Source organism: Penaeus vannamei, chromosome 6, assembly GCF_042767895.1.
Source record: "Penaeus vannamei isolate JL-2024 chromosome 6, ASM4276789v1, whole genome shotgun sequence".
Classification (NCBI taxonomy): Eukaryota; Metazoa; Arthropoda; class Malacostraca; order Decapoda; family Penaeidae; genus Penaeus; species Penaeus vannamei.
The window spans coordinates 48429403-48444402 of NC_091554.1; the positions used below are offsets into that span (position 1 = coordinate 48429403).

The window sequence follows — 15000 nt, forward strand, 5'->3', positions numbered from 1 at the left end:
TATATATATATATATATATATATATATATATATATCTATATCTATATATATATATATATATGCAAACACATATGTGTGTGTGTGTGTGTGTGTGTGTGTGTGTGTGTGTGTGTGTGTGTGTGTGTGTGTATACATGTATACATATATATATATATATATATATATATATATGTATATATATATATATATGCATATATATATGTATTTACATATATATATATATATATATATATATATATATATATATATATATATATATTTATATATATATATATGTATATGTATGTATATATATATTTATATATATGCATATATATTATATACACAAATCAACACCAATAACTAATCATTTGCTTTGGAAACTCCATTTCTCGAAAAAAAAAAAAAAACATTACCAGAACAAGAATAATTATCGCCTTTAATACGACGGCAATTAACGAATATAGTGGACGCCGCCCTTCGTGCTCCGGCAAAGACCAATAACTAATTCATAGGTCTGACTTGGTTATTTTTATATATTGAAACATAGAGCTAAGACAGTATCTATACTAGGCAATAATTCAACAGGGAAAGGTCTACAACATGACCTTGTCGGAATCTACTCACTAGATTTTTTTTTGGTACACTTTTCAATCTTAGATTACACCATTATATATCTTAGCACAGAATTATTAAAATACCATTGAGTGTTATTTCAGTATTTAAAGTCACTAGTGTTTTTTCCGTTTGCTTGCTTTTCTTACTTTCTTCTTGTCTGTTAGATTTACCGCAAAGGTAACTCCATGGCTTTCCTCAGAGACATTGGGCTAGGCTTAATGTTATCAGTGAGATGACCTCATATTGACGAAATACATTTGTGTGAAACATTTCACATGTGAAATGAACAGAAAGCAGCGAAAGAGCAAGGGTCTAACCTAGATTATGAACTTTTATGCAGTCAACTGGACCACCGACTATGTTATTTGGTTATAAATTATGTTAATTATAACGATACATTATAAGTTATACCGAAATAGATACCTTGAGAAGTACCCAGTTGTTTGTAAACGGAGAAAAACACCTTCGAATGGACCCATCAAGATACACCTGGTGATAACAGGTATGGGATAGTCTTTATGGCTTGTATATAATTTCTTACAAGTCCCACTCCCCATCAGTGACCAGCCATGAAGTCTCTCGTGCTCTGCCTGCTCCTCGCCGGGGCCTTCGGTGAGTGCCTCTGGAATAGCATGGCTTTGCTTCAGCCTCTGAGTCAACAGGATAGCGAATTTTGAGTTAACAAGAAGTATCACTCTCATTTTCTGTTCGCACACTTGAAACCAAGAAATGAGGATCACTAATGAAGAAATCTCTCCAGTTTCATTTCCATTTCATAAAACCAAACCACACATACTAATAATGTATATAGACAGACATGTGAATTATTTGCCGGATCAATCCTGCTTTTTTTATATGACAAATTGATAAATTCCCTCAGCCGCCCCCTCCAGGAAGCCCACCTTCCGTCGCGGTCTCAACAAGATCGTCGGAGGTACTGAGGTCACTCCTGGGGAGCTGCCTTACCAGCTCAGCTTCCAGGACAACTCCTGGGGTGAAGCATGGCATTACTGCGGCGCCTCCATCTACAACGAGCAGTGGGCCATCTGCGCCGGTCACTGCGTCCAGGGCGAGGACTTTGATAATCCCAGCAACCTTCAGGTTAGTTCTATGATTCAACAAAATCTACAGTGCATATCTGTTTATCTAAATTTCCAGATAAGTTCATTTTACGAAGGTCAATAAGTGCTATGACATAGCTTGAATAAGTTATGGTATTGAATACCTTCTTAACAAGTCAAATCAATGTGTTTGTTTCTTAGAAATGAAAGGCATGTCAACAGAGCTGTGACTGGACTATTTATTGAAGTTATTTGCTTCTAATGCCTTTATGATGACCACGATCAGGTCGTGGCCGGTGAGCATAACTTCGATGTTATTGAGGGAAATGAGCAGACGGTCGTCCTCTCCAAGATCATCCAACACGAGGACTACAACGGCTTCACCCTCAGCAATGACATCTCCCTGCTTAAGCTGTCTAAGCCGCTGAGCTTCAACGACAACGTTCGCGCTATCGATATTCCTGTTCAGGGTCACGCTGCCTCTGGCGACTGCATCGTGTCCGGTTGGGGCGCTCTCAAGGAAGAAGGAGACTCCCCCAGTGTCCTGCAGAAGGTGTCCGTTCCCATCGTGTCTGACGCAGAGTGTCGCGATGCTTATGTCCAGAACGACATTGAGGACTCCATGATCTGTGCCGGAGTGCCCGAGGGCGGCAAGGACTCGTGCCAGGGTGACTCTGGCGGCCCCCTTGCCTGCTCTGACACCGGCTCCACCTACCTGGCCGGCATCGTGTCCTGGGGCTACGGCTGTGCCCGTCCCGGCTACCCTGGCGTGTACGCTGAGGTCGCCTACCATGTCGATTGGATCAAGGCCAATGCTGTTTAATTCTAAATGGGTTATACAATAAAAGAATCCAAAATAAAACGTACGATATCATTTATGAATTCTTATAATCTTTATGAGTATTAAGAATGGCCCAAGTAATAGATTCTCCATTACCAGCCCTTTGCAAAGCGTCGATGATACAAAACTTTCTATAAGGAATCACTCTGGATATTAGCATACAAAATCAACATGACTTGTAGAATGCATATAAAAAAGAGTGATTTCATACTGTATCAGCATTTAAAGCAGGAGTTCGGTTGGGCAAGACTTCTTGCCGATAGGCCAGAACTGTACCGTTTCCTGCTTAAAACGCTTGGATCACATACACATACTGGGGGTTTCAAAGCAATAGACAAGTATTCCCACAAACAACTTCGTAGAGAGATAACTGATGCATAGGTTAAGGGAGGAGGTCATCCCATTGGCGGTTGGTAACAGTGGGATGCACGTTTCAAAACAACAGGCAAGCTAGCACTGCATCAACATGCCAGAAAAGCTTTCAGATTTCTCTTCTAGTTGAAAACGATGCAAATACTGATATCCTGCACAGATGAAGCATTTTGCCAGTATGCTTATTTTCTAGTATGCTGGACAACCACTTCTTTAGTAGACCACAATTCAGTGGGGAGAGGTCTACGTTATCTTGTCTGAATGCGCTTGGCTGGTGTTTGTTGGCATTTGCTGCAGTAACACGTTCTTTTTTGGTTACACTTTATATTAGATTGCATTATTATAGTTCTTTGCGCAGAGTAATTCAAATACCATCGAGTGCTATTTTATCAATTGAAGACACCAGTGCTTTTCCTTTATTTATTCTAACTCCTCTATCAACATGACTGACTGGTTGTTGTATCCCGATTTTTCTTTTAATATTTATGTAGATATGAAAAGTAAATCTCAACTTGCTCTGAATAATTGAAAACACAGGAACATACATATATTTGCACATATATTTTTCCTTTATGTTTATTATTATTATTATTATTATTATTATTATATAATATATATATATGTATATTTATTTATTTATATTTGTATATATATATATATATATGTATATTTATTTATTTATATTTGTATATATATAATATATATATATATATATATATATATATATATATATATATATATATATATATATATATATATATATATATATATATATATATATATATATATATATATATATATAACACACACACACACACACATACACACACACACACATATATATATATATATATATATATATATATATATATATATATATAATATATATATATATATATATATATATATATATATATATATATATATATATATATATATATATATATATATATATATATATATATGTATTTTTATACTATACATACTGAGCTGTTAAGAAAAAAAAATGTAGAACGACTGATTGTATTTTATTTATTTATTTATTTATCTTTTAATGAAGTATATACTGATAGTGTTTTGCTTTCTGTAATATCTTTTCTCAATGGTTGGCCTTTGACAGCAAAAATAATTCACTTATACCTCGGTAAGGCAATGCTGAACTTAAGGCAAAATATACTTGTGTGAAACACTTCACATGTTGACGAAACACGCACACGCACACACACAGATAGCAAGGATCTCAGATTGTGCAACATAAAAATCAAATCTTTAACGGCGCACGGAAGCAAGTGGACCACTGACTATGATATTTGAAGACATAAATTGTTAATCATGACGATTAACAATTAAGTTAAATCCATATAGAAACCTTGAAAATTACCCGGCTGTATCTTATAGACCAAAAAAAATACTTCGAATGCACACTTCAAGATACAGCTGGTGATAACAGGCTTGGGAAAGTCCTTGTGGCTAGTATAAAGCTTGCATGCAAGTCCCACTCTCCACCAGTGACCAGCCATGAAGTCTCTCGTGCTCTGCCTGCTCCTCGCCGGGGCCTTCGGTGAGTGCCTCTGGAACAGCATGGCTCTGCTTCTGCCTCTGAGTCAACAGGATAGAGAATTTTAAGTTATAAAGGAGTATTTATTACATTTTTTATTCACACTTCAAATCAGGGATGATATTCGCTTACGGAGTAATGTTATTGTTGCTTGATCTCCATTCCCAATTTATAAAAGCATACCATGCACACACTGTGTATTTGGATAGATGTGTGAATCATTTTCTAGGTCGTTTTTCTTTATTTTTTATTTTATTTGTGTGCGTGTGTGACATTGACATATTTGATGAATTCCCTCAGCCGCCCCCTCCAGGAAGCCCACCTTCCGTCGCGGTCTCAACAAGATCGTCGGAGGAAGTGAGGTCACTCCTGGGGAGCTGCCTTACCAGCTCAGCTTCCAGGACAACTCCTGGGGGACCGCCTGGCATTTCTGCGGCGCCTCCATCTACAACGAGAATTGGGCCATCTGCGCTGGTCACTGCGTCCAGGGCGACGACTTTGATAATCCCAGCTACCTTCAGGCAAGTTCTATGGTTCCACAAAATATAATGTATATCTGTATATCTAAATATCAAGAAAGATTCATTCAACAGAGGTCAGTGACCGCTATGACATGGCATGAATTGGTTATGGCAATGATTACTTTCTCATCGAGTCCAACCCATAATATGTAAGTTTCCTAGAAATGGAAGGCATATCAACAGTGCTGTGACTGGACTATTTATTCAAGCTGTTTGCTTCTAATTCCTTTATGATGACCATGATCAGGTCGTGGCCGGAGAGCATAACTTCGACGTGAATGAGGGCAACGAGCAGACGGTCGTCCTCTCCAAGATCATCCAACACGAGGACTACAACGGCTTCACCATCAGCAACGACATCTCCCTGCTCAAGTTTTCTCAGCCTCTGAGCTTCAACGACTACGTTCGCGCCATCGATATTCCCGCTCAGGGTCACGCTGCCTCTGGCGACTGCATCGTGTCCGGCTGGGGCGCTCTCACTGAAGGAGGCAGTTCTCCCAGTGCCCTCCAGAAAGTGTCCGTTCCCATCGTGTCTGACGACGAGTGTCGCGATGCTTATGGCCAGAGCGACATTGAGGACTCCATGATCTGTGCCGGAGTGCCCGAGGGCGGCAAGGACTCGTGCCAGGGTGACTCTGGCGGCCCCCTTGCCTGCTCTGACACCGGCTCCACCTACCTGGCCGGCATCGTGTCCTGGGGCTACGGCTGTGCCCGTCCCAACTACCCTGGCGTGTATGCTGAGGTCTCCTACCATGTCGATTGGATCAAGGCCAATGCTGTTTAAATCTAACTGGATCAAATAATAAAAGAATCCATAATGGAATATATTGCATCATTAATGAATCCCCATAATCTTTATGAATATCAGGAATGGCCCAAGTATATACTCTCCATTACAAGCCTCTTTGCAAGGCGTCGATGATAGGAAATTTTGTATAAGGAATCATTCAGGATATTAGCATACACAATCAACATGGCTTGTAGAATGCACATGAAAAATAGTGATTTCACATCTAAAGCAGAGGTTCGGTTGGGCAAGAATTCTTGACGATGGGCCAAGAACTGTACCGTTTCCTGCTTAAAACTCTTAGATCGGCAGGTATGTGGGATTGTCTTTCTGTAAAGTATAAATCATAACAGTATATGGAGAGCATAGAAATGCCATAAAAACACACAGCATGTTTATACTAAGGATTAAAAGCAATAGACAAGTATTCCCACAAACAATCTCGTAGAGAGATGACTGATGCATAGGTTAAGGGTGGAGTATAGGTTAACCATCGCCACATGGCAGATAATCATTATGTTTGGCAGTGAGAAGAGAGTTTCATCTCTCGGTATTTGCCCGTGGAACTCCTTAAACCGGTAAGAGAAATTGAATTTGTGAATGTTAAATTATCTAGTGATGATATTTTGCGGAGAACATGTTATGCATTTTTTACCTTTCAGTTGTACCAGTTCAGTTTCGATTCCACAACAGTTCAGCTTCAGAAGAACTATACCCATAGATGCCACGGTTTTGAGAGAGCTTGTATACGACTAATAACTCCTTTTGAAAACCGACTTGAGCGAGTTGTGGCACTTATTATATCAACAACAAGCACCAATAAGACTGAGTCACATCGTAAGGCATTTTTAATTCTTAAAAGGCAACCTCTCTCTCTCTCTCTCCATATATATATATATATATATATATATATATATATATATATATATATATATATATATATATGTGTGTGTGTGTGTGTGTGTGTGTGTGTGTGTGTGTGTGTGTGTGTGTGTGTATGTGTGTGTGTGTGTGTGTAATATATATATATATATATATATATATATATATATATATATATATATATATATATATATATATGTGTGTGTGTGTGTGTGTGTATGTGTGTGTATTTATATATATGCATATATATATAAATATATATATGTATGCACACACACACACACACACACACACACACACACACACACACACATATATATATATATATATATATGGATATGGATATTGCTACATTTTTCTGCGAGTACTGATTCATCTACCAAGAGATGCAGATTTCACGACTGCTGACATGGACGCACTTGTCATCACAACTCACTTCTACGTTTGGCAAATGAGTAGAGGAAGAACTATGATGGATGATGAACTCTGAATGAGAGGCAAGTCCTACAAAAAGGTGGCGTTTCTATTTTATTCATGAGAGAATAAGGTGCTATTTGTGCCCTGTGTTTCCTAGAACTTCTCGAAGACAGAGCTTAGACCAGCAAACTTCAAATATCATGTTTACATCTAACTATGGACCCATTCCCGAAATGGAAGACTAGTTAATAAGAATAAATTTAATTTTACTTGCAGGTCACATCGGATCGTAGACTGCAAATGTTTAACTACTCTAAATTGTAGTTTTCGGTCATTTTAGATAATCAGGTGATTGATGTTCACATGCATATATTTTTTTCTTTATTGCTTTCAAGGTAAGTACATGTTAAACAACTTGATTAAACAGCATTGGCCTTAATCCAATCGACATGGTAGGAGACCTCAGCGTACACGCCAGGGTAGCCGGGACGGGCACAGCCGTAGCCCCAGGACACGATGCCGGCCAGGTAGGTGGAGCCGGTGTCAGAGCAGGCAAGGGGGCCGCCAGAGTCACCCTGGCACGAGTCCTTGCCGCCCTCGGGCACTCCGGCACAGATCATGGAGTCCTCAATGTCGCTCTGGCCATAAGCATCGCGACACTCGTCGTCAGACACGATGGGAACGGTCACCTTCTGCAGGACACTGGGGGTGCTTCCTCCCTCGGAGGTGGTGCCCCAGCCGGACACGATGCAGTCGCCAGAGGCAACGTGACCCTGAGCAGGAATATCGATGGCGCGAACGTTGTCATTGAAGCTCAGAGGCTGAGACAGCTTGAGCAGGGAGATGTCGTTGCTGATGGTGAAGCCGTTGTAGTCCTCGTGTTGGATGATCTTGGAGAGGATGACCGTCTGCTCGGTGCCCTCATCCACATCCTGGTTAAGTTCTCCGGCAACGACCTGTGATAACATTAAAGACAATTTCAATGAGCGTTTTGTAAATGCAAGATTTCTGTTTAAATTACTATTTTTATTATCATTATTATTGAACATATTGAGATGAGACTCGCCTGAAGGTAATCGGGGTTGTTCATGTCCTCGCCCTGGACGCAGTGGCCGGCGCAGATGGCCCAGTTCTCGTTGTAGATGGAGGCGCCGCAGAAGTGCCAGGCAAAGCCGAAGGAAATGTCCTGGAAGCTGAGCTGGTAAGGCAGCTCTCCGGGTTTGGCGTCAGTTCCTCCGACGATCTTGTTGAGACCGCGGCGGAAGGTGGGCTTCCTGGAGGGGGCGGCTGTTGGCAAGCATGAAGTTAGGAAAAAAAGGATATATATATCCCTCACATGTATCAGCCACATTGTAAACCGGGCACTTGAAGACTAACATGTGACAAAACATCGCAATATTGATTTGACTTCAGAGAGCTTACAAGAATGTGAATGGGTAAAGAAAATGAACTGTATTCGTGTTCAGTGTGGAAAAGGTAAGAATGAGAATGAACATCCGCACAAGACAAGAGATGTGTTTGACACGGTTTCGAATACATCATCGTCAGGAATACAATGTACAAGCTCAAGAGACCGCAGGAAATATCTCCCTTACCAAAAGCTCCAGCAAGGAGCACACAGAGGATGAGGGTCTTCATGGCTGGCGACTGGTGGAGAGCCTTGTGCACAGCGCCCTTTATATACCGCTCCTCAATCCCCTACGGAGGCCCAGGAGGCGACTCTGGGACGGTTCTCGTTGCACGCTGATAAGTGGGGCCGGTTTTCCCTGGAGCATGTGCGTGCTTGCACCTAGATACGAACATAGAACAATACACACACACACACACACACACACACACACACACACACACACACACACACACACACACACACACACACACACACACACACACACACACACACACATATATATATATATATATATATATATATATATATATATATATATATACATATACATATACACATATATAAACATATATACATATCTATATGTATATGTATATATACAAACTCATTCATATATATGTATATATTCATATATACATGTACATTATATATATATATATATATATATATATATATATATATATATATATATATATATATATATATATATATATATATATATATATACATATATATATATATATATGTATATATGTATACATACATATATATATATATATATATATATATATATATATACATATAACATATACATGTTTATACATACATATACATATATGTATATATATATATATATATATATATATATATATATATATATATATATATATATATATATATCTATATATATATCTATATCTATATATATATATATATATATATATATATATATATATATATATATATATATATATATATATATGTGTGTGTGTGTGTGTGTGTGTGTGTGTGTGTGTGTGTGTGTGTATGTATACATATACATATATATATATGTATATATATATATACGCATACATATATGTATATATATATTTATACATATACATATGCATACATATATGTATATATATGTATATATATACATTTATATATATATATTGATATATATATTTATATATATGCATATATATTATATACACAAATCAACACCAATAACTAATCATTTGCTTTGGAAACTCCATTTCTCGAAAAAAAAAAAAAACATTACCAGAACAAGAATAATTATCGCCTTTAATACGACGGCAATTAACGAATATAGTGGACGCCGCCCTTCGTGCTCCGGCAAAGACCAATAACTAAGTCATAGGTCTGACTTGGTTATTTTTATATATTGAAACATAGAGCTAAGACATCTATTCGTGCAATGTAATCTAGTCCTCCACGGCTTTCCTCAGAGACATTGGCCTTGGCTTAATGTTGCCAATGATATGAACTCATGTTGACAAAATACGCTTGTGTGAAACATTTCACATGTTAACGAAACACGCACACGCACACACACAGATAGCAAGGATCATATTGTGCAACACACTTCAAGATACAGCTGGTGATAACAGGCTTGGGAAAGTCCTTGTGGCTAGTATAAAGCTTGCTTGCAAGTCCCACTCTCCACCAGTGACCAGCCATGAAGTCTCTCGTGCTCTGCCTGCTCCTCGCCGGGGCCTTCGGTGAGTGCCTCTGGAACAGCATGGCTCTGCTTCAGCCTCTGAGTCAACAGGATAGAGAATTTTGAGTTATCAAGGAGTATTGCTTTCATTTTTTATTCACACGCTTCAAACCAAGGATGATGTTCGCTTACGGAGTAATGTTATTGTTGCTTGATCTCCATTCCCAATTCATAAAAGCATACCATGCACAAAAATAATGTATTTGGAGAGATGTCTCGTTTTTTTTTTTGTTTTTTTTTGTTTTGTTTTGCGTATGTGTTTATGACACTGACATATTTGTTGATGAATTCCCTCAGCCGCCCCCTCCAGGAAGCCCACCTTCCGTCGCGGTCTCAACAAGATCGTCGGAGGAAGTGAGGTCACTCCTGGGGAGCTGCCTTACCAGCTTAGTTTCCAGGACAACTCCTGGGGGACCGCCTGGCATTTCTGCGGCGCCTCCATCTACAACGAGAATTGGGCCATCTGCGCCGGTCACTGCGTCCAGGGCGACGACTTTGATAATCCCAGCTACCTTTAGGCAAGTTCTATGGTTCTTTAAAATATAGTGTGTATCTGTATATCTAAATATCCAGACAGACTTATTCAACAGACGTCAGTGAGTGCTATGACATGGCATGAATTGGTTATGGCATTGATGACTTTCTCAATGAGTCGAACCCATATGTAGGTTTCCTAGAAATGGAAGGCATATGAACAGAGCTGTGACTGGACTATTTATTCAAGTTGTTTGCTTCTAATTCCGTTATGATGACCACGATCAGGTCGTGGCCGGAGAGCATAACTTCGACGTGAATGAGGGCAACGAGCAGACGGTCGTCCTCTCCAAGATCATCCAACACGAGGACTACAACGGCTTCACCATCAGCAACGACATCTCCCTGCTCAAGTTTTCTCAGCCTCTGAGCTTCAACGACTACGTTCGCGCCATCGATATTCCCGCTCAGGGTCACGCTGCCTCTGGCGACTGCATCGTGTCCGGCTGGGGCGCTCTCACTGAAGGAGGCAGCTCCCCCAGTGCCCTCCAGGTGTCCGTTCCCATCGTGTCTGACGACGAGTGTCGCGATGCTTATGGCCAGAGCGACATTGACGACTCCATGATCTGTGCCGGAGTGCCCGAGGGCGGCAAGGACTCGTGCCAGGGTGACTCTGGCGGCCCCCTTGCCTGCTCTGACACCGGCTCCACCTACCTGGCCGGCATCGTGTCCTGGGGCTACGGCTGTGCCCGTCCCAACTACCCTGGCGTGTATGCTGAGGTCTCCTACCATGTCGATTGGATTAAGGCCAATGCTGTTTAATTCAAACTGAGTTAGAATTAAAGAGTCCATAATAGAATATGCTAAATTATTTACGAATCCCCATAATCTTTATTAGCATAAGGAATGCCTTGAGTATTTTATTTTCCATTGCTAGCTCTAAGCAAACTTTTAATTTGGAATCACTCAGGATATTCGCGTACATAAACATGGTTTATAGAACACATATGAAAGAGAGAGAATGATTTTACACTGTGAAATCTATGTGTAAATTTAATTTGGTACATATATTATAGATAATAAGATTACAAAATAGAGCATATATACATATATGTATATTATGAATGGGAAAATAAGCTGCCATGTTGATGCTATGGTAAAAAAAAAAGAAAAAAAAAAAAAAAAGAAAAAAAAAAAAATCGGAATCGTCCTCGATGTCATCTTCGGATCTAGTTTGTGAATTGTGGGTTTTTCTACTATATATGTATAATATATAAAAATGTCTATCTTCCCACACAGACATGCATACAAACCTACAAACACTTGTATATATATCTCTATATATTTGTGTGTGTGTGTGTGCATGTATGCGTATATATATGTGTATATGTATGTATATATATTTCTTTAATATATATATATATATATATATATATATATATATATATATATATATATATATAAATTATATATATATATATTATATGAGGGAGGCGAATTTTTCATATAGAAATTTATCATGTTTATTCTAATCATTTTTTTTGTAAAGACGTTATATTAGTGATTTTTCATATACCAATTTATTTAAATGTAGGTCTATTCTAACCGTTTTTCCTGTTCGTTAAATTTCTGGGTAATAGTGTTAAGATGCTGTCACACTGGCACTTTTACCGTTATTATTATTATTATTATTATTATTATTTTTACCATTTCCTGAAATTTTGTCCATTTTTGAGCGAATTGTCAATTTTCCAGTCAGACGATAATGATCGTTTCTATCTGAAAACCTTTCCGTCAACTTTTTCAGCCAAACATAGCCAAATCAAGTGCTATATTCGAGAATACTTGTATTTATGTTAAATAAAATTGTCAAAAAAAAGACAAAAAAAAGACGGAAAACGTGCTAGTGTGACAGCCACTTTAGGTCTCGTAAGGTGTGAATGTATTCATTCCTCATGATTGTGCCAAATATGCAATGGGCATAGCAACATTTTCAACCATTAATATTTTACCCAAAGATTAAATAATAACCCTTTCCCAGGTACGTGCATCATTCAGTGACTATACTGAGGGCTTCCGAGCAGACATGTGCATCGATATACGTCTGTAACAAAAAATCTCATTTACTGGATTGGAGTATACTTCATGAACAAAGTCCGTTTTGTAGGGAACATCGATTTTTTTTTTTTTTGTAAATATCCATCAATATATTTCAAAATATATTAGAAAAATTCATATAAAGAATAAGCAGTACGATTACTGCTTCATTTCCTAAGATTTGGTAACTCAAGATGAGCCATATCTGTGCTGTTAAACCTGACCTCAGTAGGTGGTGTCACCTTACTCAGGTACCGCTTCGCCGCACGCGGCCTTAGTATATATATATATATATATATATATATATATATATATATATATATATATATATATATATATATATATATATATATATATATATATATATATATATATATATATATATATATATATATATATATATATATGTGTGTGTGTGTGTGTGTGTGTGTGTGTGTGTGTGTGTGTGTGTGTGTGTGTGTTGATACTATTGTACAAAACCCACAATGCACAAATGTAGTTTGTGGATTGTGGGGTGTTCTACAATATATATATATATATATATATATATATATATATATATATATATATATATATATATATATATATTATATATATGTATGTATGTATCTACTGATATATATGAGTTTATGAATTCATATGTATGTATACATATTGTTATAATTATATAAACATGGCGATTTCTAAATTTTTGTCTATATTAAAGCTCCATTCTGTGACTTCCAATGCCATGGCCAGGACAGAAGTGGTCTAAAATCCCCCCAAACTTTTCTGCTGACACCAGGCATCGAGTTTTAGACCTCGATGCTTGTCTTACGTTTCCTATAATAACTTATTAGTAGATATTCTACTTGTATTGTACTTAAGAGTAATATTTCCCACGGTCGTTCAGGTGTTCAGCCAATGTTTACTTCAGACACATACATGATGTTTCGTCAGGTCGTCAGTTGTCTGTCTGTCTCAATTTTATTATGATAATGTGAAAATAAAACTACAGCTGCATAGTTATTGATGGGGACCGATGTATCAGTGTTATGTAACAGTCAAGTACAATCATTCACCATTAATTAAGTCTGGTAGACTGACAGCTGATTCAAACAGGAATAAAATGGATCCTATTGTTCCAATCAAGACTCTCCATGAATATGTGGAAATTCAGTGACCGGCAGTTCATGTAAGCTCATATGCTAACTGGCTGTCGTAGCTTCTTTGACAACTTTGCCGTACGAGTAAACACTACTTGCTGTAAAGGATAACCATGTTGTTTTTCAGAAGATTACATTACTTGAGTGTACTTTTGCTTGAGTTTCTGTGTCACGGAATCTGAATTGCTCTTTTAGAAGGTCTCTAAGTATGGTCAAGGAAATAATTGATTGAAAATTATTAAACTGGCTTCGAGGACTTTCCCTTCCGCACTTTGAAGCGCCATGGATCCCTCTTCCTTTTGTTTGAGCTTCTGTTCAGCGTCGCTCACATAACGACAGTCAAGTCCCAGTCAAAGGTATATTTACATCAATAGCAGTAAAATCTTTTTCATTCTATCACACACACACACACACACACACACACACACACACACACACACACACACACACACACACACACACACACACACACACACACACACACACACACACACACACACACACAGACTTAGCATGAAAATAAAAGAAATAACCATCTCTAGCAGTAATCTACACGACAAAGATAGATAGATAGATAGATAGATAGATAGATAGATAGATAGATAGATAGATAGATAGATAGATAGATAGATAGATAGATAGATAGATAGATAGATAAATAAATAAATAGACAGACAAACAACTTTACTTTTACTTATTGAATATTACATGTTTTACAGCAGGTTCTAGAAAACTAAACATCATGTCGGAAAGTTGCCGACGCATTTGACTTCCCGGAAGCCTCCGTCTGCCAAAGTTTTCTCCAAGCCTGTCATGCAGCGTCTCCTCCAGGGTCGAAAATACTCTGGAAGGTTTTATTCTACCGCGTATGCAAAGAAAGAAAGTAAAAAAAGAAAGAAAAAGAAGAAGAAAAAAGGGCATTGACATTTTCTCTTAGATTCACTTTCTCTTTTATGTAGCTCTGTCAGCTCATCTCTGACATGTTTTTTGGCACTTACTTACACAGACATACACTTATATACAGGTATACGTATGGGTGTGTGTGTGTTTGTGCGTGCGTGTGTGTGATAATAATAGTAATGATAATCATCATCGTCATCAACAACACCAT

General features: G+C 38.0%; 4 protein-coding genes across 5 annotated transcripts in view; 3 read left to right on the top strand and 1 right to left on the bottom strand.

Annotated features, from left to right (window-relative positions):
* Positions 1–1075: 1075 nt before the first annotated feature.
* On the top strand, positions 1076–2520 carry LOC138862046 (trypsin-1-like). Its single transcript, XM_070123206.1, has 3 exons — positions 1076–1209; positions 1478–1698; positions 1945–2520. Exons 1-3 carry the CDS (start codon positions 1167–1169, stop codon positions 2479–2481), a joined length of 801 nt encoding a protein of 266 aa, XP_069979307.1. The 5' UTR covers positions 1076–1166; the 3' UTR covers positions 2482–2520.
* A 1640-nt stretch (positions 2521–4160) lies between these two features.
* LOC113815565 (trypsin-1) lies at positions 4161–5773 on the top strand. Its single transcript, XM_027367624.2, has 3 exons — positions 4161–4432; positions 4730–4950; positions 5198–5773. The coding sequence occupies exons 1-3, from the start codon at positions 4390–4392 to the stop codon at positions 5732–5734; spliced, it is 801 nt and encodes a 266-aa protein (XP_027223425.2). The 5' UTR covers positions 4161–4389; the 3' UTR covers positions 5735–5773.
* A 1631-nt stretch (positions 5774–7404) lies between these two features.
* On the bottom strand, positions 7405–8845 carry LOC113815564 (trypsin-1-like). Its single transcript, XM_070123207.1, has 3 exons — positions 8632–8845; positions 8103–8323; positions 7405–7992 (listed from the first exon to the last, which is right to left on the bottom strand). Exons 1-3 carry the CDS (start codon positions 8672–8674, stop codon positions 7456–7458), a joined length of 801 nt encoding a protein of 266 aa, XP_069979308.1. The 5' UTR covers positions 8675–8845; the 3' UTR covers positions 7405–7455.
* A 1178-nt stretch (positions 8846–10023) lies between these two features.
* The window catches only part of LOC113823738 (trypsin-1), a 17125-nt gene continuing 12148 nt past the window's right edge, over positions 10024–15000 (top strand). Inside the window, exons 1-3 of one of the 2 annotated variants that reach the window (XM_070123208.1) lie at positions 10024–10174; positions 10471–10685; positions 10930–11506. In XM_070123208.1, the coding sequence (XP_069979309.1) occupies positions 10132–10174; positions 10471–10685; positions 10930–11469 (798 nt within the window). In that variant the 5' untranslated portion in view covers positions 10024–10131 and the 3' untranslated portion in view covers positions 11470–11506. Of the gene's footprint in view, positions 10175–10470; positions 10686–10929; positions 11507–15000 lie in introns of those variants that run through there. The other variant, XM_027376457.2, reaches the window with a different exon arrangement.